At 40.2% G+C, this 26,965-nt stretch overlaps 1 protein-coding gene across 1 annotated transcript in view; it reads left to right on the forward strand.

The window, feature by feature from the left end:
- The window catches only part of HSPA4 (heat shock protein family A (Hsp70) member 4), a 45,858-nt gene that overhangs the window by 12,292 nt on the left and 6,601 nt on the right, over nucleotides 1-26,965 (forward strand). Inside the window, exons 3-15 of the mRNA XM_059698385.1 lie at nucleotides 208-348; nucleotides 2,603-2,725; nucleotides 9,584-9,683; nucleotides 10,297-10,430; nucleotides 11,959-12,203; nucleotides 17,999-18,075; nucleotides 19,309-19,460; nucleotides 20,141-20,247; nucleotides 20,861-20,994; nucleotides 21,808-21,989; nucleotides 23,107-23,196; nucleotides 25,136-25,288; nucleotides 26,422-26,547. Of these exons, the coding sequence (XP_059554368.1) occupies nucleotides 208-348; nucleotides 2,603-2,725; nucleotides 9,584-9,683; nucleotides 10,297-10,430; nucleotides 11,959-12,203; nucleotides 17,999-18,075; nucleotides 19,309-19,460; nucleotides 20,141-20,247; nucleotides 20,861-20,994; nucleotides 21,808-21,989; nucleotides 23,107-23,196; nucleotides 25,136-25,288; nucleotides 26,422-26,547 (1,764 nt within the window). The remainder of the gene's footprint in view (nucleotides 1-207; nucleotides 349-2,602; nucleotides 2,726-9,583; nucleotides 9,684-10,296; nucleotides 10,431-11,958; nucleotides 12,204-17,998; nucleotides 18,076-19,308; nucleotides 19,461-20,140; nucleotides 20,248-20,860; nucleotides 20,995-21,807; nucleotides 21,990-23,106; nucleotides 23,197-25,135; nucleotides 25,289-26,421; nucleotides 26,548-26,965) is intronic.

Here is a 26,965-nt window from a genome sequence, read left to right on the forward strand (position 1 = left end):
CGAAGGTTATTTTACCCTTCAAGCCTCACTTCACGTGCTAGTAGGCATCATTCAGAAAAGTTTAGTGCTGAAGAAAACTGAAACTCAAAAAGAAACTTTGTGGAGTTACAATGATGCTAATTTAATCTGATGCTATTGATTTTCTTTTTTCCTAATTTAATTGGTATCAGTCTTTCTACTTTTTGATTCAGCTTTCCTTTCTCTTAGATCATTTCCAATGCAAAGAACACAGTCCAGGGATTTAAAAGATTCCATGGCCGAGCATTCTCTGATCCGTTTGTGGAGGCAGAAAAATCTAACCTTGCATATGATATTGTGCAATTACCTACTGGATTAACAGGTATAAAGGTAAGGTTCTCAAGATAATTCCTGATGATTAAAATATAGCATTTTATTTTATTAGGTCAGTGTATATCAATACCATTCTGATTTCATAGTATAATGAAAATGCTTAGGAAAAACTTGCTAGTAAAGACCATTTGGCATTTTTTTCAGTGATTTGGATTTTGATTGAGAACCATCGGTGGCACTGTTATATGGCTTTGACAGATAGGTAGTGATAAAATTTTTTTAAAAAAAGATATTTTATTGATTTTTTTACAGAGAGGAAGGGAGAGTGATAGAGAGTTAGAAACATTGATGAGAGAGAAACATCGATCAGCTGCCTCCTACACACCCCCTACTGGGGATGTGCCTGCAACCAAGGTACATGTCCTTGACCGAAATCGAACTTGGGACCCTTCAGTTCGCAGGCTGACGATCTATCCACTGAGCCAAACTGGTTAGGGCAGGTAGTGATAAAATTAATGCGGCCATTGCTGCTTGTCTTTTTTTTTTTTAATTTTTATTTTTTATTTCAGAGAGGAAAGGAGAGGGAGAGGGAGATAGAAGCATCAATGATGAGAGAGAATCATTGATTGGCTGCCTCCTGCACGCCCCCCCCTTACTGGGGATCAAGCCCACAACCTGGGCATGTGCTCTTGACCGGAATCGAACCTGGGACCCTTCAGTCTGCAGGCTGACGCTCTATCCACTGAGCCAAACCTGTCTTGTTTACTGATGTGATTTTAGGGTATGATTTGTGGAAGAGCAAAGAAATCAACACTATTAAGTCATTAGCCAGATATATGACCATACTTTTGACAATATGAATTAGATTGAAAAAGATGTTGTTCTTTTGAGGAAAAGGGAGTTTAGTTTTTGATACCTCTGGGATATCTGGAAGATCCTATTTGTGAAGCTTGCAGTGAACTGATCGTTCAAAAGAGGTGAGAGGCTGGGGATGGGTAGGGTGCACTCCACTGTCTCTCTAGTACTCAGAGGTGGTAAGAAGAACCCAGGAGAGGGTGGTTGAACTTTCCAGGCAAGTTAGTTTAGAGAGAGGAGATTTGGTGTTTGAGACCTTCCAATTGGAGAAATCAGAATCATGAGAACAGGCATACATTCTAAGAGTGATGAGAATTGAGAGAAAAAGGTAGTTGATGGTGCTATTGTAGCCGAGAATTCAGTTGAATTTAGAAGTGATGAATTCTGATAACTGACGTATGATCTCTGTGTTTACTTATCTATGGCAATAATCTCAGAAGTTTGGATGACCTAGTAAGGGAGTAAAGCTGGAGTACAGAGGAGGGAAAAAGGGCGAGGTGAAGAAATGGGGGATGGGATACTTACCATTAAGAAAGAAAGAGGATGGATACTGGCAGATTTAGTCATAAGCATTGCAAGAGCCAAAGGAGAAAGAGACTAAGGAGAAGACCTGGAGGTTAGGTAGATCCAAGTACGAGGGTAGGAGTTGACTAAGTTTAATAAATAGCAGGGAAGAAGAGGCAACTTAGAGGCTCACCACGAAGGTTATTTTCCCATCTTTATCATGCAGTAAAATGAGAAACTGTTAGACTCTAAACCAGGGTACATTATGGTTGGGCTGGGGAGTGAGGAGCAGGTAGCTTTCAAGCTGAGTTAGAGCAGCAGATTTAAAAGAAGAGAGTGACGTTTCTGGTCTGCATTGTAGTGGGGGAGTTACGGGTATATGTGGGATGGGGCTTACTTATTCTACCCAGCCTTTCAACATACAAAGTTTGCAACTCTTGTCAAAGTTGCAGACTTCATCCAGGGTAGGCTATCTCGAAGCTTTTTTTTAATATTCTTTAATTCACCAAGTATTTATTTTGTCAGGTCTGTCAGTACTAGAGCTATAGCAGTGAATGAATTTGACCAAAACCATGTCCTCAGGTTAGATTGAATATTGGGGAGGTGATAACACACAGTATGTCAGATGGTAAAATAGTTCACCACCAACCCCTTTACAGAGGGGCAATGTAGTTCATGGTGAGCTACACCAACTTGCTTCTGCACAGGTAATTGTCTCAGATTTTATTGATAAACTTGCCACAACATTGTTTATGTAGTGGTCCTCATCTTTAAGTATCATGCACATGTTATAAAGATAAAAGTGACCTTTAAATTATTTTTGCTTCTACAACTAGCTTTCTTCAATTCTATCTTGAGATAATGTTTCATTGATGATGGTGAGATATTGCTCATTTTAGGCTCTTAGGACATGAAAAATATATGTCTAGATCCTTTTGTCATTTTATTGCAGGTGAAATATATGGAGGAAGAACGAAATTTTACCACGGAGCAAGTGACTGCCATGCTTTTGTCCAAACTGAAGGAGACAGCAGAAAGTGTTCTTAAAAAGCCTGTTGTGGACTGTGTTGTTTCAGTGAGTTGGAGTCCTACTCATTATTAAGACTTGCATGAAGAAGCATTTTCATTTTAACTGCAAATAATATTGGTTTTTGCCTTAGGTTGTATGATTGATTATTTTAAGAAATTTATCAAACTAGACCTCATTTTCTTGAATTCTCTTTTCTGGTCCCTAGTTATTGCTCCAGCCTCCTCTGTTATTCTGCCTATTTAAAGGCTTATCTTAAACCCACTTCATCCTGGATTTCTTGTAGCACTGAGCATAGTGTCTAGTGCAGGGGTGGGCAAACTTTTTGACTCGAGGGCCACAATGGGTTCTTAAACTGGACTGGAGGGCCGGAACAAAAGCATGGATGGAGTGTTTGTGTGAACTAATATAAATTCAAAGTAAACATCACTACATAAAAGGGTACGGTCTTTTTTTTTTTAGTTTTATTCATTTCAAACAGGCCGGATCCGGCCCGCGGGCCATAGTTTGCCCACGGCTGGTTTAGTGGCTATTTATTTGTTAAATTAGTTGAATACTATCAATGAGAAATGCTTTATTTTTCTCCTTTTGTATCTCTGTATCTTTGCTGTCACTGTATCTAGCTCTAAAGGCAAACAGCAATAGACTTTATCTTGTCTTTTTCATAATCCTATCTAGATGGAAGCTTGGCTGTTTGTAGCAATGTGCTTGTAATATGATGGAGTCCTTAGCAACCATTGAAATTTCAGCAGTTGTATTGGCTTTGTCACTGAATCTCCTCTTTCCGTGGCTGTTATCTGATACTAGAGGCCCGATGCACGAAGATTCATGCAAGAATAGGCCTTCCTTCCCCTGGCTGCTGGCACCGGTTTCTCTCCGGCACCCAGGACCTGGGCTGCTTCGCTCCGGCTGCTGACAGGCATGTGGGACCTGGGCTGCTTTGCTCCAGCTGCCGCCAGGCATCAGGGACAGGGGCTGCTTCCCTCTGGCCACTGCCGCCACCCACCAGGGGCGTGCTCTGAGCCGTGCTACGCAGCCCGGCTTGGAGCATGGAGCACGTCCCCACCCCTGGTGTGTGTGTCCCCGCTGGGGTGGAGGCGTGCTCCGAGCCGTGCTGCGCAGCCTGGCTTGGAGCACAGCCCGGCTTGGAGCACGGAGCACGTCCCCACCCCTGGTGTGTGTATGTCCGCTGGTGCTGGGAGCAGCACACAGTCCTCTCCCGCCCATCTGTGCGGGCAGCTCTTCCTGAGTGCTCCTGGTGCAGCCTCCTCCAGCAGTTGTGATGCCTGGCTAATTTGCATATTACCTGTTTATATATATACTAGAGGCCTGGTGCACAAAAATTTGTGCACTCGGGGGAAGGGGGGGGTCCCTCAGACCGGCCTCTGTCCTCTCGCAGTCTGGGACCCCTCGGGAGATAACGACCTGCTTGCTGGCTTAGGCCTGCTCCGGGTGGCAGAGGGCAGGCCCAATCCCTAGGTGCAGCCCCTGGTCGGGCTCAGAGCAGAGCCTATTGGGGAGTTGGGGCGCCTTCCCCTGTCATGCACAGAGCAGGGCAGATTGGGAGGTTGTGATGCTACCCTCAGTCATGCTCAGGGTAGGGCCGATTGGGGGGTTGGGGCACCGCCCCCTGTCACACTCAAGGCAGGGTCGATGGGGAGGTTGCAGCGCCACCCCCTGTCACGCACAGAGCAGGGCCCATCAGGGGGGTTGGGGCTCCATACCCTGTCATGCACAGAGCAGGGTCAATCGGGGTTGGGGAGCTCCCCCCCGTCACTCACAGAGTAGGGCCAATAGGGGAGTTGGAGCACCGCCCCCTGTCACACTCAGGGCAGGGCGGATCGGGGGGTTGGGGCGCCGCCCTCTATCACCCACAGAGCAGGGCCGATCGGGGGGTTGGGGCGCCGCCACTGTCACGCTCAGGGCAGGGCCAATGGGGAGGTTATGGCTCTACCCCATCACACACAGAGCAGGGCCCGTTGGGGGGGGCGTGGTTGGGGTGCCGCCACTCTCATACTCAGGGCAGGGCCAATGGGGAGGTTATGGCTCTACCCCGTCACACACAGAGCAGGGCCTGTGGGGGGCGGGGGGATTGGGGCTCCGCCCCCTGTCACACACAGAGCTGCAGGGCGATCAGGGGTTTTGGGCGCTGCCCCCTGTCATGCTGATCCCGGTGCCAGGAGGCCTCACGGCTCCGCTGATCCCTGTGCTGGGAGGCATATTACCCTTTTACTATATAGGATAGAGGCCTGGTGCATGGGTGGGGCTGGCTGGTTTGCCCTGAAGGGTGTCCTGGATCAGGGTTGGGGTCCCCACTGGGGTGCCTGGCCAGTCTGGCTGAGGGGCTGAGGGCTGTTTTCAGGCTGGGACTGAAGCTCCCAACCGCTCCTTTTTTTCTTTTTTCTTTTTTTTTATTCTGGGCCAGCTTTAGCCCTGAGGCCTTGGCTGCTGAAAACAGGTTTCTGGCCTTTGTTTACCGTCTGTATTTGATACAATGTTGCGGTCCGGCTGGCTGAAGCTCCGCTGAGTAAAGCAGGTTTCTGGGTTTTTTTTAGCTTCTTTATTCGCAACATAGTTGCTTAAAGTTGCAGCTGAGAGGCCGGCAGGCGGGGAACTGTTGGAGTTCTCCGTCACTGAAGCAAGCAAGCCTCCCTGTTCGCATCAGCTGCCTGGCTGCTGGCCGCCATCTTGGCTGCCAGTTAATTTGCATATCTCGGTCCTACTCTGTGAGTGACGGGGATTAGCCAATGGGAAGGGTAGCGGTCGTACGCCAATTACCATGTTTCTCTTTTATTAGTGTAGACTAGAGGCCCGGTGCACAAAAATTTGTGCACTGGTTGGGGGGAGGGGGTAAAAGGGTGGGGAATGTCCCTCAGCCAGACCTGTGCCCTCTCACAGTCTGGGACCCCTCAGGAGATAACCACCTGCTGGCTTAGGCTGACTCCCCCGGTGGCAGATGGCAGGCCCTCTGCTGCGCCGCCCCGCTGCCCATCACACATGGCAGGCCCGGCAGGCGGTGGGATGGGGCGGGCGGATTGCGATCAGCCCGGCGGGTGGCGGGGCATGGGGCGGGCAGAACGCGATCCACCACGCCCCGCCCCACCAGCTGCCGGGCCGTGCACATGGACTGCAGGGCTGGCGGGCGGCGGCTGGCAGTGGGGCGGGCAGATTGCACTGTCCGGCCCTGCCTACAGTATGCAAATTAGCCGCCGTCTTTGTTGGCGGTTAATTTGCATATTGCACTGATTAGCCAATAGGAGGCATAGCGAAGGTATGGTCAATTACCATGTTTGTCTATTATTAGGTAGCATAGATGTTATCTCTGTGGCCTCCTTTGTTGGTGCATTGGTTGACAAAGCAAGGACTGTTAGGTAGTTTTTTCACCACAGTCTGTTGTCTGGTGGATTCCATAGTTCTTGGCTATCTAGTAAAGCAGAACTGACATTTGTTGGGAAAAATTGGGTTATGACTATTGTGCTACATTCTGGTGATGCAAAGAATAAAAATGATGCTTCTCTTAAAGATTCAGTACAGACACTATTTTTTTAGATGCTCTCTGCCTTTTCTGAGCTCTTTATTCGTCTGTCAGATTTGTCCTCATTTCCCCATCTAGTTAGTGCCTTTAACATTGATCCTGAATTATGCTCAGTGTTGAAGTAAAATGCTTGAGTGGTGTTTGCAACTTTTTGAGTAAGTTTAGAGGTGATGTGTTAAGTCATGTGTTGGGGGACCTAAGGACTACACTGAGTTTTGATGATTTGCTAAGAGAATTCACAGGACTCAGAGGGTATGGCTGTTCTTAAGGCTAAGATTTATTACAGCGAAAGGGCACAAAGCAAAATCAACAAAGGGAAAAGGTACATGGGCAATGAATGTCTGGAGGAAACCAGGCACAAGCTTCCAAAAGTCCTATCTATCTATCTATCTATCTATCTATCTATCTATCTATCTATCTATCTATCTATCTATTTCAGAGAGGAAAGAAGAAGGAGAGAGAGAGAGAGAGAAAAACATCAGTGATGAGAGAGAATCATTGATTGACTGCCTCCTGCACACCTCCCACTGGGGATCAAGCCCACAACCCAGGCATGTGCCGTTGATTGGAATCAAATCTGGGACCCTTCAGTACAAGCTTGATGATGCTCTATCCACTGAGTCAAACCAGCTAGGGCCAAGAGTCCCTGTTAATTAAGCACTGCTTAATTATTCCAGCAACAAATTGTGACAGCATGTGTGAAAATGTCATACACCAGGGAAGTTCTGCCCGTAGCCTACCTGGAGTCGAGGGTTTCTATGGAGGGGCAGAGTCAGTCATGTAGGTACCTTATGCCTAGCATGTACCAAAATACAGACTTTCAGAAGTAAAGTAGGTATTCCGCATAAATTACGTTGTAGAAACAGTTTAGGCACAGTGCCTCACTCTTAACATTTAGGGAAGTTTTTGTATCAACTTAGGGAACTGTTTATCACTCAAGTTCCTGGATTCTAGGAAATGGCCCATCTTGTCATTAGACCTTTCTAAGGATAGCTATCTCTGGTTTCTATGTGAACTCTCTTCTGCACAGTCACTACTCTTAGCTCTTTGTACTAATGTTATATCTGATTGCTATGTAAATAGAACCTTGGTGTGTTGTGCTTAATATATAAATTGATTATTGTTAAAACATAAACTTTATTTTTTTAGAAAGGTAATAATAGCTCAGTGTTCAAAAATCAAATGTGTAGATAGGAGGGTGTATGGAAGCTTCCGCACCCTTGTTATCTAGTAAGTAGTATTTCCTTCCCAAAGTTACCAATTTTACCACTTTGTCACATACAGATCTTCCTAGAGGCTTTTATGTACTGAAGCAAATCTAGATAGATCCTTTTTAACTTGCATTTTTCTTTTAACAAATTTTGGACAATTTATCTTGTATTCGTTCCATAGCAGTAAAGAAGTGCATCATTCCTTTTAATGTCTGCGAGACTCCAGTTTATGAGGTACTTATTTAGCTAGTATCTGTTGCACATCCAGGTTTTTTTTTTTTTTTTTTAGTTGTTGATCAGCTGCCTCCTGCACGTCCCCTACTGGGGATCAAGCTCGCAACCTGGGCGTATGCCCTTGACTGGAATTGAACCTGGGACCCTTTAGTCCGCAGGTGGAAGCTGTATCCACTGGGCCAAACCAGCTAGGGCAGTTTTTTTTTTTCTGTGAAGAATGCTGCAATGAGTACATTTAAATGTCATTTTGCTCTTATATGATAAGTTTGTAGAATTTATAGACCAACTTCTTAGAAGTACAATTGCTGGGACAAAATATATGTTTATAATAGTTCCTCCTTATTCATGGTTTCACTTTCCGTGGTTTCAGTTACATGCAGTGAACCTCAGTCCAAATATATTAAATGGAAAATTCCAGAAACAAACCATTCATAAATTAAAGTTGCATGCCATTCTGGGTCCTGCTTTGCCTGCTCTGTTTTGCTGGCATTATGAATCATCCTTTTGTTCATTGTGTCCACATTGTATGGACAGTACTACAAGGTATTTTGAGGGAGAGATCATATTCACTTAACTTTTATTACAGTATATTGTATAATGGTTACATTTTATGATTAGGTGGCGTTAATCTCTTACTATGCCTAATTTATAAACTTTACCACAGGTGTGTATATAGAGAAAAAACATCGTGTATATATAGGGTTTGATACTATCCTCAGTTTCAGGCATCCACCGGGGGTCTTGCATACCCCCAAATGGACTACTGTATTTGTAATTTCTTATTTTTAATTTTTATTGATTTTAGGGAGAGGAAGGGCGAGGGAGAGATAGAACGTCAATGATGAGAGAGAATCATTGGTTGGCTGCCTCCTGCATGCCCCTTACTAGGAGTCTAACTTTGACTTCCTGATTCATGGGTTCATGCTCAACCACTGATCCACACTGGCTGGGCTGTTTTTGTAATTAAAAACATTTTTAAAAAAATTAATTTCAGAGAGAGAGAGAAAAATCAGTGATGAGAGAGAATCATTGATCAGCTGCTTCCTGCACGCCCCCTACTGGGATCAAGCAGAAACCCGGGCATGTGCCCTGACCTGGAATCAAACCAGTGACCTTTTGGTTCACAGGTTGATGCTCAACCACTGAGACACACTGTCTGGGCTGTATTTGTAATTTTTCCAGCTGTTCAGTTACCCTTCAAAGAATTTGCAGTAATTCACACTTCCACCTATAATCTATGAAAGGGCTTATTTCACTGCAGCCTCACCAGCACAGCTTATTGGTGTTTTAGCTAATTCTAGTAGGTAGAATAATGGTATTAAAGTGTATGTAATCTTACTATTTAGGTGAAGATGAACATTTTAAAATTGAAGAGCCGTTTTGTATTTTCTGTTGTTTGAAATATTCCTGTTCTCTGCTCATTTTATTCTGAGTTTGTGATTTCTCATTTTGACCCGTAGTTCGTTACATATTATTAGATTAGATCTTTGCGCTTTTATGATGTGAGTTGCAAATATTTTCCCCATTTTGTCATTAGAATTTTTTATGAGTCACAAATTTTTCTTTTCTTCTGGGTGTTGTGTTATATTTAGAAAATCCTTTCTTAATCTGATGGTAAAATTCCTTTCATTCTAGTACTCTTGATTTTTTTTTTTTTACATTTAAGTCTTTGATTTGACCTATATTTTGGTATAAGTTGTACAGTAGGGATGCCAATTTATTATTGTCAATATGGCTGGCTATCCATTGTCTCACTACTACTTGTTGAATTTTCTAAATTTTCTCTACTGGTTTGAAATCCTCTGATCATAAGCAGAATAAATGCCTGTAGTTGACTGAGGGTGGTTCTGGATTTTACTGTTTTTTTTGACAGGTGCATCCTAAATGAATCTCCATAATACAGTAAACTTGTAAAATTTTTTGTAGGTTCCTGGTTTCTATACTGATGCAGAAAGAAGGTCAGTAATGGATGCAACACAGATTGCTGGTCTCAATTGCCTGCGATTAATGAATGAAACTACTGCAGGTAAGAGAGACTATTAACTAAAATTTTTTACTTAATCTTGAATGTTGTGAAGATCCTAGGGTTTCTCCTTTATTTTTTTGGTTACTCTGTCACATATGAAGAATTAATCTGACCAGTACTTTTTCTGTATCTTCATATTGAATCACATGGTTGTTTGTAAGGAAATACATTTATTGTGTGCTTGGAGCAGTGCTTTGATTTAAAGATTTGATCTTTTCTATGACTTGTGGGCTGGTGGAGTCAGGAATGGATGTAAAGCAACATCTCAGGGACAGGATATGTGGGAATGCTGAGATGGCACAATGGTAGAAGAAATCCTGGAAAATATGTTTGGGAAAGTGAGGGAAGTGGTTTGGGAGCAATTGCCAAGTCATTGGAATTGGAAACTGGATTTGGAAACATTAAGGAACCCTTAGTCAGCATTTAACTCTTTGAAGTTAATATTTTTCATGAATAAATTATGCAAAGCTTTTAAGAATTTAATTCTTTCTAGAACTGAGCATATGATGCAGCTCCATTCATTATATACAAAGTCTGTTTTGTTTCCTACTTAAATTTTAAGTTTACTCTTAGATGATAATATTATGTCAAATTTAATTTTTTTCCTATGTAGTTGCTCTTGCATATGGAATCTATAAGCAAGATCTTCCTACCTTAGAGGAGAAACCAAGAAATGTAGTTTTCATAGACATGGGGCATTCTTCTTATCAAGTTTCTGTATGTGCATTTAATAGAGGAAAACTTAAAGTAAGTATATTTTTTTCTGGAAGACTGTATTACAAATGTATGGTAATTAGGAACTTGTGAGACAATTTAAATGTTCAAAGGATTTTGTTTCACTAATGGAAACTTGCTATGAGTCATCTGAACTAGAAACTAAGTATATAGGGGTGGGTGGAAGTTGTCAGCTTAAAATAATTTATTAAGAGTTGGCATGGGTCCTGGCCTGCTAGCTCAGTTGTTTATAGAGTATCATCCCGATACGCCAAGGTTGCAGGTTCAACCTCTCAGGGCACATACAAAAATCAACAAATGAATGCGTGAATAATTGGAACAACAAATTGATGTCCTCCCCCCAAATAAATACTAAAAAAAGAGTTAACAGGTATGAGGAAAAAGCTCTTAAGATTTCTGAGCCATACTTTAATGTGGGGAAATAATGCTTATCTACAGGCTTGTTAGGAGGGTTCTTTAATGTGTAGTCTCTTGATGGAGGAGATTATGATAAAGGTATTCTCTTGTTCTTAAGGTTTTTTTTCTTAATGTATGTTTTTACTGATTTCAGAGAGGAAAGGAGTGGGAGAGAAAGATAGAAACATCAATGAGAGAGAATCATTGATCAGCTGCCTTCTGCACACCCCCTACTGGGGATCAAGTCCGAGACCTGGGCATGTGCCCTGACCAGGAACTGAATCATGACCTCCTGGTTCATAGGTCGATGGTGAACCATTGAGCCACGCCGGCTGGTATTGTTAAGGTTTTGAGCCTTCGGGTAAAAGGGTAGAAGACTAGAACTTGATGGCTCAAAGAAACTAGGCTAGGACTGGTATTCTAGATTTCTGGGAAGCTTAGACCTCTGGAGAAATAAATTGCTGCAAGTTAAGGCTTTAGGCAGGGGTGGGCAAACTTTTTGACTCGAGGGCCACAATGGGTTCTTAAACTGGACCGGAGGGCCAGAACAAAAGCATGGATGGAGTGTTTGTGTGAACTAATATAAATTCAAAGTAAACATCATTACATAAAAGGGTACGGTGTTTTTTTTTTTTTTTTTTTTAGTTTTATTAATTTCAAATGGGTCCGGCCCGCGGGCCGTATTTTGCCCACGGCTGCTTTAGCATCTTTCCTGGTAGTAAGATGTATAGAGCAAGGCCTTTGGTGTTATTCATAGTTTTGTGATAACAATAAGACCAGAACTGTGTACATGACATGTTAGTATATTTGGCAGATATATAATTGCTGTTTGGAAGCAGACTAGTGTGGGAGAGGGCATGGGTTTTGAAATTGATGAGATTGGGTTTTGAATTCCACTTCTACCACTTTTAGCTTTATGACCTGCAGATTATCTGATCTGACTAGGTTTGTGACGTCATCTGTAAATTGGGGATTACAATGTCTCTTTTCACAATGGTTGTAACAGTGATTAAGTGATACATGCACATTGCCTTGTTTCAATCTTAATGTCTCCCCCATCCCTAAATACAATTTACCCATTAAATATATATCATGAAAAAATTTTAAATTGCTTTATTTTTGAATTAATTATCTTTTTTCTAAGGTTCTGGCCACTGCATTTGACACAACACTGGGAGGCAGAAAATTTGATGAGGTGTTAGTAAATCACTTCTGTGAAGAATTTGGAAAGAAATACAAGCTAGACATAAAGTCCAAAATCCGCGCGTTACTACGCCTGTCTCAAGAGTGCGAGAAACTCAAGAAGCTGATGAGTGCCAATGCCTCTGACCTCCCTTTGAGCATTGAGTGTTTCATGAACGACGTTGATGTGTCTGGGACTATGAATAGGTAATCATTCGACTATTCTGACCTTAAACTGAACTGTGGTTTTTCTTCACTTTTATTAGCCTTAATTAGCTAATTGTTGAAATCATCATGGTTGTTATATGATAACTTCAGTTCAGTAGGTAAAAATTAGAGGCCATTCAGAATTCTGCTTTTTGTGTGAAGGTGGGTTTGATTATTCTAATGTAAACTGATGTTTTTCTGATTAATTGAATATTGCAGGAAGTTGGTAGTTCTAACATGTACATGAATTATACATGATTATCAGTTTTCATAAAAATCAGGGCAAAATGCTTTAATGTAGAATTATGTTGAATTTGATTTAGTCATTGATTCAGAAATTGGTGTTTTGGGGTAGTTCAGGATCTCTTGAGGACAACAGCTCTTTCTGTACAGTGCTACAAGAATTCTGGGTACTTGATGTTTCAGGGCTTTCCTCAGAAATGTTACTGTTACTGTTGTCTGAATGTTCCTGTTGTCTGGTTGGGTTGCTTGGGTAGTGAGAATGAGATGTTCTTCTTTTTTTTTGGTTAATCCTCACCGGAGGATATTTTTCCAATTGATTTTTTAGAGAGAGTGGAAGGGAGGGGGAGAGACAGAAACATTGATCGGTTGCACCCCACGTGAGCCCTGACCAGGGCTGGAATCCAGCCTGCAACCGGGGTGTGTGCCCTTGACTGGAATTTGAACCCAAGACCCTGCAGTCCTCTGGCCAATGCTCCATCTATTGAACCAAACTGGCTAGGGCAGAATGAGATGTTCTTTATGATGTGGACTATATTGGTAGAGTTCAGGCAAGACTGATGGCTTATTTAGGGAAGTGTGGCCTTAAAAAAATTGAGGTGGAATTTAAATTGCTCCTTTTCTGCTAGAGTTAGATTATTGTGCCTAGTAACCAAATTTGCAGTCACCTTTTCCACCCTGCTTGAAAGTGATGGTTTTCATTTTTATTAAGTAGCAGTTTTGTATGTGTTACATGGTGGTGGGGGCTAGGATGTAGGGGCGTGCCTGTTTATGTTTCAGAAATTGTTAGTGGAGTGTTAGGTGATTTTGAGAGCCAAATAGATATTTATTATACTTTTAAAAGCTGAAAGCAGTTGATTAGCTTGTGTGCTGCTTTGAAAAAACACAATTTACTGTATCTGCAATGTCAGGGCACATAGCTGTTATATTCTCTGTTCTATTTTGTAGCCTTCATTTAGTTTTGATACTCACTAGCAGTCTTTTTTTCAAACTAATGAAACCAGATCATTTATTTCTGACATTATAGCATTTCTTCTAATTACTTTTTTAAAAATTTGAGGTAAAATTCCTGTATCACTTCATTTTTTAAAATATATTTTTATTGATTTCAGAGAGGAAGGGAGAGGGAGAAAGAGATAGAAACATCAATAATGAGAGAGAATCATTGATTGGCTGCCTCCTGCACTGCCGGGATCCAACCCCAGCAGGTCCAGGGGTCCCCAAAGGTGTGGACAGAGTCGGCGAAGAAGGAATGACACGGAGACAGCGTTCAGTTGATCAGCAACCTAGCCAGGATCTCCAGAGAGGTTCTGCTTCGGATTTCCAGCGAGGTTCTGTAGCCATGTTCCCTCGCTAGGTTCTCCAGCCAGGTTCTGTCCAGGCTCTCCAGTCAGGTTCAGTGTCCAGGTTCCAGTCAGGTTCTCCTGCCAATCTCTGTAGTCAGGTTCAGTCCAGGATCCCTTGCCATGTTCTCCCGCTAGGCTCTGTCTCTAGGCTCCGAGGCCAGTCCCTCTCCAGGATCCTCCGGCATGCTCTCTCCAGCGAAGTTCTTCTGTCTCTAGGCTCCGTGTAGGTTCTGTCTTCTTGATTCTGTTCTAAGTTCTGAGTGTTTCTGTCTTGTTACAACTGTATTTATACCAGTTGATTCAATCCTATCAATCTCTATTACAAAGGTTAGGGCGTTTCTTATCTCCATTCCAGGGAGAAAAGATTATGTAGTTTAAGCATGATTGTTCGTAGTTAAAGGGATTAATTACCCGCCTGGCACTTAGTTGAGGGGTTTTATTCCCTCCCTAACTTCAGGGGAAAATCCCTACCTGGGGATTCAACCTTTCTCAGAGGTGACCTTGGTTAAAACACAGCACCAAGAAGGTGAGCAAACATATTAAGAACAGTATGCCATATATGCCAGGTCCCTTGAAACAGCAAGGATGGACCGGCTCCCGGCACTGCACAACCCCCACTGGGGATTGAGCCCTGACCGGTAATCCTCCTGGTTCATAGGATGAAGCTCAGCCACTGAGCAACACTGGCTGTGCTCTTACACAATTTTAATGTGAACAACTCAGTGCCATTTAGTACATACACAATGTTATGCCATGACTACCTCTACCTACTGAAAAAAACATTTTCATCTCCCCAAAAGAAAACTCATACCTATTAAGTGTAGTTACTTCCCATTTTTCTTACATCTGCGTCATGGCAACCACCAACTTACTTTTATCTCTGGATTTACCTATTCTAGATATTTCATGTAAATGGAATCATATAATACAAGGGTGGGCAAAAGTAGGTTTATAGTTGTTCAAATGGAAAATTATTATTATTTTTTAAATTTCTTTATTGGTTAAGGTATTACAAATGTGTCCTCATCCCTCCATTAACCTCCAACCTCCCCGCCCCCTCATGCTCTCATCCCCCTGTTGTCCGTGTCCATTGGTTTGGCTTATATGCATGCATACAAGTCCTTTGGTTGATCTCTTCCCCTTACTCCCATCCTCCCCTACTTTCCCTCTGGGGATTGATAGTCCGATCATTGTTTCTCTGTCTTTGGATCTGTCCCTGTTCATCAGTCTGTGTTGTTCTCTATATTCCACAAATGGGAAAATTATTTAATAAATAATATAGGAACAAACTTTCTTATACTTAAAACTGTAAACCTACTTTTGCCCACCCCTGTATGTGTAAACTTGTTTTTTGGGCTTGGTTTCTAGTTTCTTTCACTTACATAATATTTTCTAGGTTCATCCACACTGTAGTATGTATTAGTACTTCACTGCTTTTCATGGCAAATAATATTCCATTTATCCAGTGATCAGTTGATGGACATTGTTGTTTTTACCTTGTAGCTATTGTTAATAATGCTGCTATGAACATTCATGAACAAGTATTTGAGTATTTTGTTTTCAGTTCTTTAGGGTATATACCTAGGAGTGGAATTGTTGGGTCCTTTGGTAATTCTGGGTTTAGCTTTTTGAGGAATCGCTTGCTATTAGGAATACAACTGTCGTTTTTTTAAGTTCTTGACAACATGTAGGACTTTGTGTTGCTATATATCCTCACCAATATTGGTATTAGTGGTCTTGAATTTTTGCCATTCTGATGGGTTATTTTCTATATCTCTACAATTTTTCTTTTTATTGTGATGTAATCCATAAAAGTGACTCTTTTAAAGTATATATTTCAGTGGTTTTTAGTATAATCACAGAATTGTGTAGCCATCACCACAACCCAGTTTGAGAATGTCCTCCCTAAATAAGCTGTCAAGCTGTGAAAAGACAGAGAGGACCCTTAAACACACATTTCTAAGTAAAAGAAGCCAATTTAAAAAGGCTAAATCCAGTGTGATTCCAACTATATGACTTACTGGGAAAGGCAAAATTGGAGACAGTAAAAAGGTGAAGTCAGTGGTTGGTTCTGGGGAGGGAGGGATGAATGGATGGAATGGGTGGAGTAGGGAGAATTTTTAGGGCAGTAAAGCTACTCTGTATGGTGGATACTTAACATTATACAATTTGTCAAAACGTGTAGAATTCTAATATTACCATCATGTATCAGTATTGCTTACCAGTTGTTAGAAATGTTTCACACTACAGGGTATCAATAGGGGAACTGGGGGAGGGGTGTTGAGGGATATATGGGAATTCTTTTACTTTTTGCTTATTTCTCTGTAAATCTAAAGCGGATCTAAAAGATAAAGTATTAACTGTGTTAAAACAAAGAAAAAAAGAAACTACTCAGTAGCTGTCTTTCCTCATCTCTTCTTTTCCTCTAGCGGTAGGCAGCTAAAAATCTACTCTCTGTCTCTCTGAATTTACCTGTCCTGAACTTTGTGTATAAGTTGAGTTACATAATATGTGTGTGTGTGTGTGTGTGTTTTATTGGCTTTTTAAAAAATTTTTTTTTCTTCAATATACTTTATTGATTTTTTACAGAGAGGAAGAGAGAGAGATAGAGAGTTAGAAACATCGATGAGAGAGAAACATCGATTAGCTGCCTCCTGCACACCTCTTACTGGAGATGTGCCCGCAACCCAGGTACATGCCCTTGACCGGAATCGAACCGGGACCTCTCAGTCCGCAGGCCGACTCTCTATCCACTGAGCCAAACCGGTTTCGGCTATTGGCTTTTTTTTTTAACCTAGCCTAATGTTTCCAAAGTTCATCTGCATCCTAACATGTTATTGTATTCATTCCTTTTTATATTTGTTATTATTTTTGTTAATCCTCTCACAAGGATATTTTTTTCCATTGGTTTTTAGAGAGAGTGAAGGGAGGGGAGAGAGAGAGAAACATCAGTGTGAGGGAGACACATCATTTTGGTTGCCTCCCACATGCACCCTGACCAGGCCTGGGGATTGAACCTGTAACTGAGGTAAGTGACCGGAATCGAACCTGTGACCCGAATTCCATGGGCTGACGCTCTAACTGGCTAGGCCTATTTTTTATTTTAAAATACATTTTTATTAATTTTAGAGAGGAAGGGAGAGGGATAGATAGAAAGATCAATGATGAGAGAAAATCATTGATCGGCTGCCTCCTGCATGCCCCCTACTGGGGATCAAGCCCGCAACCTGGGCATGTGCCCTGACCTGGTATCTAACTGGTTCAGAGGTCGATGCTCAACCACTGAGACACACTGGCCTGGCTCTGTTTGTTTTTATAGCCAAAAGTTACGGGGATACCCTTCTGGCACTGGAACTCTGGGCAGGGAGGCCTGGAGTGGGGCTGGGTCCCCCTGCTCCTCTGGGGGTACCTTTGTAGCCACACATGGGTGTAGGATCAGCCTTTCCTTGTCTTTGCCCCTTCTATCAGTCTCTGTGGGCATCTTCTTTAATTCCCTAGTTGTAGGACTTCCATTCAGATAGATTTCAGGTGGTTCTGAATGATGGTTGTTTGCAGTTTAGTTGTAATTTTGATGTGCTTGTGGGATGATTCAAGTACCACATTTACCTACCCCAGTGGTCGGCAAACTCATTAGTCAACAGAGCCAAATATCAACAGTACAACGATTGAAATTTCTTTTGAGAGCCAAATTTTTTAAACTTAAACTATATAGGTAGGTACATTGTTATTAACTTAATTAGGGTACTCCTAAGGCTTAGGAAGAGCCACACTCAAGGGGCCAAAGAGCCGCATGTGGCTTGTGAGCCACAGTTTGCCGACCACGGACGCCGTCATCTTAACTGAAGTCTTGTATTCATTCATTTCTATTGCTGATTACATTTGGTGGACTTCAGGGCTTTTTCTACTTTTTTGGCTGTTTATGAATGATGTTATTGTGGAAATTCATGGTTTTGTTTGGTTGTATGCTTTATTTCTCTTTATATTGAGTAGAATTACTGGGACATATGGTAACTCTGTTTAACATTTTGAAGAACTGTAACTATTTTCCATAGTGGCTGCACCATTTTATATTTTCACTGGGAATGTGTGAGGAAGCCAATTTACTCTATATCCTTGCCAGTGCTTGTTATCTGTCTTTTTGTTTATAGCCATCCATTCCACATAAAAGTAGAATGTGATTTAAACTTTTTAAAAATTTTTTTTTTATAGAGGCAAATTTTTGGAGATGTGTGATGATCTCTTAGCTAGAGTGGAGCCACCACTTCGTAGTGTTTTGGAACAATCCAGTAAGTATTTTTGTGGTTGAATTGTTTGTGTACCTCACACTCTTTGGAAATATTGTTCATTATTTTTTAGTTATACAAATTTTCATTGGACAAACAACATCAATGCTATATTAAGCTTTTTTATATTTTCCCTCTGGAACTCACACTTCCCCCAAGTAATTTATGGGCGCACTGTTACGTGTCCAGGGAAATCTAAAAGTTTTCCCAGGAAACCTAATTCAGACTCAAAGATGGATATAAACTTTTCAGTTATTTTATAGTGGTAAAAATGGTCTTTAGCAATGCTGCTATAGTAGTCTTGTAGGCTTTTCTGTCAGTGAATCTTTTGTTTGCTGAATGACAGTTAGAGCAAAGGGAGGATATGATAGCCATATATTGATTTTAATGGGGTGCTTTTTTATCTTGGGTTAAAACATAGAAGTTTGATTAGGAATATATTACTAATTTTTCCAAAATGTTTGACAAATGTTTATCTAGAATCCACTGTTGTGTTGGTTGCTAGCTATTTCAGAGTGTTGAAAAGTACTGTCGGCTTGACAAAGGTTCAGCTCTTAAATCACAGTGATTATGGCAAACAGGCACATTCTTTCCACACTGGGACATCCTGTTTCTTTAAATAGTCCTTCTCAACAAATTCTTAGTGTTACGTAAAATGCGACCAGGATACCAGGGTGGTATTAAGAGTTATTTTATGAGTGACAGCAGAACCTTGGTGTGTACCTTCTTTCCTTCTGACATGAGGATATTATACATGTGCTGTAATGTGGATTATATTTATATTTGGGATGGAGTGCTAGAGTGGCTAGATGTGTATCTGAACACCTCTTTTTCTTTCATGTTGTGTCAGGGCTGACCAGTAGCTCAAGGCCCTCATCTCTTCCTTTTGGCTAGCTTAACTGTTACCATTTTTTGTGTGAGGCTCTTTTGGAGATTGTAGGACATTGAGTATTCCTGACTCTCACCTCCTAAATCCCAATATTATGTGCCACCCTGCCCCTATTATTTTGAGAATCAAAGCATACCTATTTGTTGCCAGATGCTATGCACCTGTGTGTGTGAGCGCATGTTGATGTGCATGCTGTTGTGGATGGAGTGTAAGGAATGAGTGACAGGTTTTGTTACACATCTGCAAGTTATTTTGTTGTGATAAGGTGCTGTATTGCTCTTTCATTTCATTATAAAATACTAATTTAAAGATTTTAAAAATCTAAATGTTTAATCACTTTAAAATAGAGTTAAGGAAAGAAGATATTTATGCAGTGGAGATAGTTGGTGGTGCGACACGAATCCCTGCAGTAAAAGAGAAGATTAGCAAATTTTTTGGTAAAGAGCTCAGTACAACACTAAATGCTGATGAAGCTGTCACTCGCGGCTGTGCACTGCAGGTGAGTATTTTTTCTTAGCCACTTACAAATCATTGTAATAAGATGGTGGTGATTTTATGTATCCAATTAATAACCTGAGGTTAGCTTGGAGCAGGGGTCCTCAAACTTTTTAAACGGGGCCAGTTCACTGTCCCTCAGACTGTTGGAGGGCCGGACTATAGTTTAAAAAAAAACTATGAACAAATTCCTATGCACACAGCACATATCTTATTTTGAAGTAAAAAAACAAAACGGGAACAAATACAATATTTGTATTTGCATGTGGCCCGCGGGCCGTAGTTTGAGGACCCCTGGCTTGGAGTGATCTCAAGTTAGTAAGATTCTGAAATTTTTGTTTTAAAATGGATATCAGAGGTGTTGTTCATAAGTAGATGAATACTGGAAACATAGGTAAACCTGAAATACTGTTGGATTTGGCATTTTATCTGTTGTCTATGTATGAAGTAGCAATGTATATTAGTTAAAGATTGGGGTTAATGAAAAAATGTCAAGGAACAGCTAGATTATAGATAATTTGACAAATAATACAAGTTTATAAAACTGCTTATTTGGATACAATTAAATTATTAATGTAAAATTTTTAAAACTATTGGTGATGGTTTTCTGAAGTCTTTTTAAATAGACCTTGTACTATCAGTTTACAATGTTTGTTAAAATGGAATTTTATAAAATTATTCTAGTGTGCAATCTTATCGCCTGCTTTCAAAGTGAGAGAGTTTTCCATCACTGATGTGGTGCCGTATCCCATATCCCTGAGGTGGAACTCGCCTGCTGAAGAAGGGTCCACGTAAGAGCATTTACCAAATTACTTTTGTATTTAAAGTTAGTTCAGTGTTAAACAGTCTGAGTGAAGTATTGAGCTCCTTTTCAACTTCTCTAAAAATGTAACATTTTTTGTTGGATTTTTAAATACATTTTTATTGATTTTAGAGCGAAGAAAGGGAGGGAGAGAGAGAAATATCAATAATGGAAGAGAATCATTGATCAGCTGCCTCCTGCATGCCCCCTACTGGGGATCGAGTGTGCAACCTGGGGTGGTCCCTTGACCGGAATCTAACCTGGGACCCTTTAGTCCTCAGGCCAATGCTCTATCCAATGAGCCAAACCAGCCAGGGCTAAATTTGTATCCTTATGTAGTTTCTTACACTTGATCATGCTGAAATGGTGCCTTTTTGTACTGAATGAAATATATTCCTTCTTAAAAAAAACGGACACATTACGTGTGTGTGTGTGTGTGTGTGTGTGTGTGTGTGTGTGTGTATTTTGTTCTTGGAAATTTATAATCTGGAAATGAAGCTAAAGAGTAGCCAAAACTATACAGTAATTATAAAACTAGAGTTCATGGGCAAAAGTGTTAAGGATTTCCTAAATTTGTGTTCCTGTCTTTCTTCTTCATTCAGTGACTGTGAAGTCTTTTCAAAAAATCATGCTGCTCCTTTCTCTAAAGTACTCACATTTTATAGAAAGGAACCTTTCACTCTTGAGGCCTGTTATAGCTCTCCTCAGGAGTTGCCCTATCCAGACCCTGCTATAGGTAAGTAAAGAGTTGGGAATTAAAAAGCAAAAAACAAAAAACATATGTGAGAGTGAAAGGCAGGGGAGAAACAGAGAGAGAGAAAAACATTGATGTGAGAGAGACACATCAATTGGTTGCCTCCCACACGAACCCCGACCAGGGCCAGGGCTCGAGCCTGCAACTGAGGTACATGCCCTTTGACCAGAATCGAATGTGGAACCTTTCAATCCATGTGCCGAAGCTCTATCCACTGAGCCAAAGCAGCTAGGGCGGGAGCATATATCTTGGTTAATGCACATTCTGGGTATATTTTGTGCATAATATGGTGCTAGATACTGAAAAGAGTTAAATTCAGTTTTAACTGAATTAAGATGATAATTCATGCTTTGCAGAGTTTTGTGAATTAAAAAACAAATAAGATGTTAGTTTAGTAACTGAATTTGGAAGGAGCAAGTTCTTGATAAATCACAGAAACACTATGGAATCATTGGGGTTTTGTTAATAGAGGAGAATGTGACAGAATTATTTTAGGAATTTATCTGGCAGTAGCCTAAAAAGGGAGGTTGGAATCAGAGACTGGAGGGAAAGAAATGTTTGGAGGGTTAAGAGATGTTTGAGTCCTTAATTGGGGCAAGGTAAGAGTTTGTGTGAAAAAGAAAGGAGAAATATGATTTGGTAAAATTCTCTGAGTACCCACATTGCTTCTTTGAGGTAAAATGTTACTGACCTGTTACTGAGAAATGCACATAACCTGGCTATGTGGCTATATATTCATGTTTGAATTCCTCCTCTCAGATTATTTGTTCTCTCTTGTCTCTCATATGTCCCTAGCTCAGTTTTCTGTTCAGAAAGTCACTCCTCAGTCTGATGGCTCAAGTTCAAAAGTCAAAGTCAAGGTTCGAGTAAATGTCCATGGCATTTTTAGTGTGTCCAGTGCATCTCTAGTGGAAGTGCACAAGTTTGAGGAAAATGAGGAACCGATGGAAACAGATCAGAATGCAAAGGAGGAAGAGGTAATTTGGACATTTTATACCATTTATGGGGCCCAGAGGTGACTTGTCTAGAAATTATAGCAAATAGACTGGGTGACAAGGGAGGAACATTGTGACAGAGCAGCTGAGTGTGGGTTTGCATGCATCCCCTTTCCCAGCATCGGTGAACTGGCAGAAATTTATATGGAAATGTAACATAACCAGCTCCCTCCTTCAGACCATACATGCACTTGTTAGAGTTCTTGATTCTTTTTTTTTTTAAATTGTTTTATTGCTTAAAGTATTACAAAGAGTATTACATATGTCTCCTTTTTTCCCCGCCCTCTTGATTCTTTTTAATTATTGAAGAATGCTCTGAGTCCTTAGTTGATTATTTTCACAAGCAGAATAGATTTGACATTCATTTGTTGGAATCATGCATTGTCTTGTCCTTATTGTGCATCAAAACCTCAAGGCTTTATGAAACTACAAGTGTTTGGGTCTCATCCTCTGAGATTTGTTTGAGTTGATCTGGGCTTACCAGGGCGCAGTTATCAGTAGTTTTAAAAGCCTCTGAGGTCATTCTGGGGTGCTGTAAGCATTGAAAGCCACTGACTTAGGGTCTTTACAAATGTCTCCCTTCTTTTTTATTAGTGTCAGGCTTTGGTCTTTTAACAGAATTCTCAAGAAGTTCAACTCCCCAAATGCATGCAATAGTTGTATTTTTGAGGATGAAAGGTTGATTTAAAAACTGCTTGAAAATTTTGTGAAGATTTTTCAGATAAGTTTTCTCATGAGGAATCTTGGAGAAACTCATGCTCTCTTCAGATTATATTATGTTAAATATTGCCACACTGTGTACCATGAGTACTTTATGGTTTATAGAGCAATTCCACAACTATTTTTGCTTATATAAGGGTAGGGCAGGGCAGGTGTTACCTCCAGAATACAGATGTAGTTACTGAGGTCTAGAGAGGAAAACTTATGTGTTTTAGGTAACATAGGCGCACCATAGCTGAAATTTGAATGTAGGTCCTCTGATAGCTGGTATTTCAGCAGGAATTTGATGCCATGTGATTTTGCCAGTGTGTCATGAAGGTTGCTTAGTCCTCTCACTAGTATGAACTAGTTTCAGGATTTGGTGTGACCTGTTTTTCAGAAGATGCAAGTGGACCAAGAGGAACCACATGCTGAAGAGCAACAGCAGCAGATGCCAGCAGAAAATAAGGCTGAGTCTGAAGAAATGGAGGTATACATTGTATTTTAGAGGAAATATTACAGTCTCTTCACATAGGTAGATGGTTTTGGCTGTGTTTTCACTATGGTTTGGAAGGTAGTTATATTAAGAATTCTTAGTGTATTTTTGAATAGTTTTTAAGCAGAATTTTGTAGTATGTTTGGAAAGTACGTTTGGCAGGATGGTCTTTGAACTCTATTCTGGCTGATATATGAGAAGAAAGCTCTCAGAAGCCATAGTTTTATTATACTAGTGATTGTTTAATGCTAGTTTCTGAATGTCCGTTACTAAACAGTTATCCTACCCATTCCTTACTGATAAGTGAGATAATTCTTTCATATTTTGTCACCTCTCAGAACCTTGTCTTTTTTTGTAAAAAATTACTGTTTTAAATAATGTACTTAAACATATTTTGTAAAGAATATAAATAATATAGTATTTACCCAAGCAGTTATTTAAATGAATATGTAACATGCCTGTTCTTTAATTCTAACTTTCGAGTTTTCATGTTAAATTTGTTATCAGCATTGAAAACACCTTTTTCCCCCAGCTATTTGCAACATTGCAATGTATGATCTCACCCTAAGTATTTCTGATTATGGCATTTTAAAACGTTTGGCAGAGCTTTAAGGTAGCTTAAGTCTATTATCCATGTTCCTATCAGTTAACAAATTACAATTACTTTGTTTTAGTTGTGTAAATACTTATATAAAAGAAAATAATGTACAGAGGAAATTATGCTCACAGATGCTTTAGTCTAGTACAGGCATTTTCCAAGGTGGAAAATCTTCATGTTGTTGGCTGGGTTACAGGCAGTGGGAGAGAGAAGTACTCATTCTCCTATGTTCTTGTGGAAGGTAGGGGAGGGAGTGCCACCAGTCACCACCACCGCCCCCACCCCCAAATGCCAAAGAGCTGTGGGAAGTTTTAGGGAGGTTGTTATTGAGGCTTCTTTCATCAGCTGGCTTGGGAACTGATTAAAAGGGAAACGAAATACAAATGATACATAAATTTCAGCAGCTGACTTAAGTTTTTTGGATAGGTGATATGGAAATTACTCAGTTGTTGATGATTTTGAATGTTAAAAGTAAAACAAAACAACTTAATATTTTTCTAATCTGTTGGTCAGGAAGGGCTTTCAAAGCAATGAAAGTAATCACAGGAAAAGTAATCACAGTTAAATTCAAGATTTAAGAATAAAAAATTTGTATAGGTAAATAATACACATTAGAAAAATGCAGAAGAGTCGATCACTTGAGGGAAAAAAAAAAATCACTAAAATCCTAAAAGAATGGTGGATGAAATATTGCTACGCAATTTGAAGCAAAGGTGATTTACCCAAAGAAAATAATAGTTATATGATGGTCAATGAATTCCTGTTTGTGGCCAGGGTGCAGTAGAATAGGTTCTCCCATTCCTTGTGAGAATGTAGATAGGTACAGACATTTGGAAATCATATTGATAATGTTTCTGGTCCATAAACATTTTATATCCTCTCCCCACTAATTTCATATGCATGTCTATATATTTAGGTAAGAGTGGAAGAAAATTAGAGATTTAATAGTGATTTTATGTTGACTGTGGGATTTGGGAGGTTGTTTAATATATATGTGTGTGTGTGCAGTTCAGCAGTGTTAAATATATTCACATTATGGTGCAACCAATCTCCAGAAGTTTTTCATCTTGCCAACTGAAACTGTATACCCACTTAACAACAACTTTCTATTTCCCTATCCCTCCTCCTTCTAGCCCCTGACAGCACCATTACTTTCTGTCTCTATGGATTTGACTACTTTTATAGTATTTATAATTTTAACTTTTCAGATATTTTAAGAAATTGTCCTAGGTTATTTAGATCTTCAGAAAACCAAGTTAATAAACAGCAAAAACAGCTTTTGAAATGTGACCCATTCAGAATTTTAAGTTAGTCTGTCTGTGTGCTTGTTCTTAGACCTCCCAAGCTGGATCAAAAGACAAAAAGATGGATCAACCACCTCAAGCTAAGAAGGCAAAAGTGAAGACCAGTACAGTGGATCTGCCAATTGAGAATCAGCTGTTATGGCAGATAGACAGAGAGATGCTCAACTTGTACATTGAAAATGAGGTGGTTATTTCACATCTTAGAATAATAAACTAACAAATTAATGTGACGTAGCGTTCAAGCTCTGTGTCTAGTGACTATTGGGCATTTTTGGTTGTTTGGAGAAAAATACTTTTAGATTTTTGGGTTGTGTAAGAGCAAGTTTAATAGAGCCCATGCAATCCCAAATTCTTTTATGGTGAAATTACATCTGTATTGCTAGAAGCTCTATTATGAGATCTTTGACATTATGGCTTTGGTTTAAGGCAGGTGTTGTTCACGTTAGGGCATGTGAATATGTTCACTAGGGATTGGGATTTTGAGGTGGTGGGTCTTGGAAGTTGACAGTAGGAGAAATCACATAGCATTAATGGTAGTACTATTTTGTTTACTAGTATCTTCCCCTGTTGCCAGTTATATGTAACTCTTGTTATGGTGAGTGATACAAGGTTTGGGATCTTGGATATTTATTGAATTAATTATCGCCAGTGAGTTTTCTTATGTATTTATTGGATCTTACAATAGTTTTCTTTTACAGACCTTTAACATTTATACTGTATGAATAAATTTTCTTGGTTTTCCATAGGAGCAATAATACAGTGGAGATACGACTTTTGACATTGAGCCAATAATATTTTTAAAATGAAATTCTTTAAAAAATTTTCTTTTATTGATTTCATAGAGGAAGGGAGAGATAGAAACATCAATGATGAGAGAGAATCATCGATTGGCTGCCTCCTGCACGTCCGCCACTGGGGATTGAGCCCGCAACCTGGGCATGTGCCCTGACTGGGAATCGAACTGTGATCTCCTGGGTCATAGGTTGATGCTCAACTACGGAGCTATACCTGCTGGACTGAACTGAAAGTTTTTTAAAATTCCCTTGTCTTAAGTTCTTTTTCTAAGTTTTGCTTTTGAGTTTCTAAATGTTGATATTTCTGTTGCGCCTTTTTTCTAAGCATACCCACAAACTTACTTGGTCGTCGTCATTTCCTGAGGACTAACACTTCCAGCTCTCCTTTCTTGGATGACTTGCAGAATTAAAAGCATTTGAGAAAAAGGGATTCTCTTTGATAACTATATTATCACTAAATATTTAAGAGGAGATTATCTGAGTTGTCCAGATGGATATCTTAATTGATTTATACTGTCCTTAGGGTAAGATGATCATGCAGGATAAGCTGGAGAAGGAGAGGAATGATGCTAAGAACGCAGTAGAAGAATATGTGTATGAAATGAGAGACAAGCTCAGTGGTGAATATGAGAAGTTTGTGAGTGAAGACGTAAGTATGTGCCACAGTGTGGCTACCTATTTGCCTCCTGGGAGCAAACTTAAATGTGTTAGAAGGGAAGTGTGCATCTGTAGGTATACAGTAAAATGATTAAAATGTACGTTTTGGAGTTTTTTTGTGTTTATTAGTGGAGTGTTTCCTAAAGGTTAGTCTGTCACTTCTTGATACATTCGCATGCTTTTATTTACCCAGTATCTTTAAATCAACTAACTTTTCCCTGGTGTTTAACTTACTTATAAATGCAGTTTCTAATTCTGAAGTTTTAAACACACCTAAATAAATCTCTTTGTATCTATCAAGGAAAACTACATTGTGCCAATCTTGTTTTCTATATGTCCTATCTCCCCTTATATATATTTTTTTGCTTGTTTAATCCTCATCCGAGGATATTTTTACCATTGATGTATAG

The sequence above is a fragment of the Myotis daubentonii genome, chromosome 5 (genome assembly GCF_963259705.1).
Source record: "Myotis daubentonii chromosome 5, mMyoDau2.1, whole genome shotgun sequence".
Classification (NCBI taxonomy): domain Eukaryota; kingdom Metazoa; phylum Chordata; class Mammalia; order Chiroptera; family Vespertilionidae; genus Myotis; species Myotis daubentonii.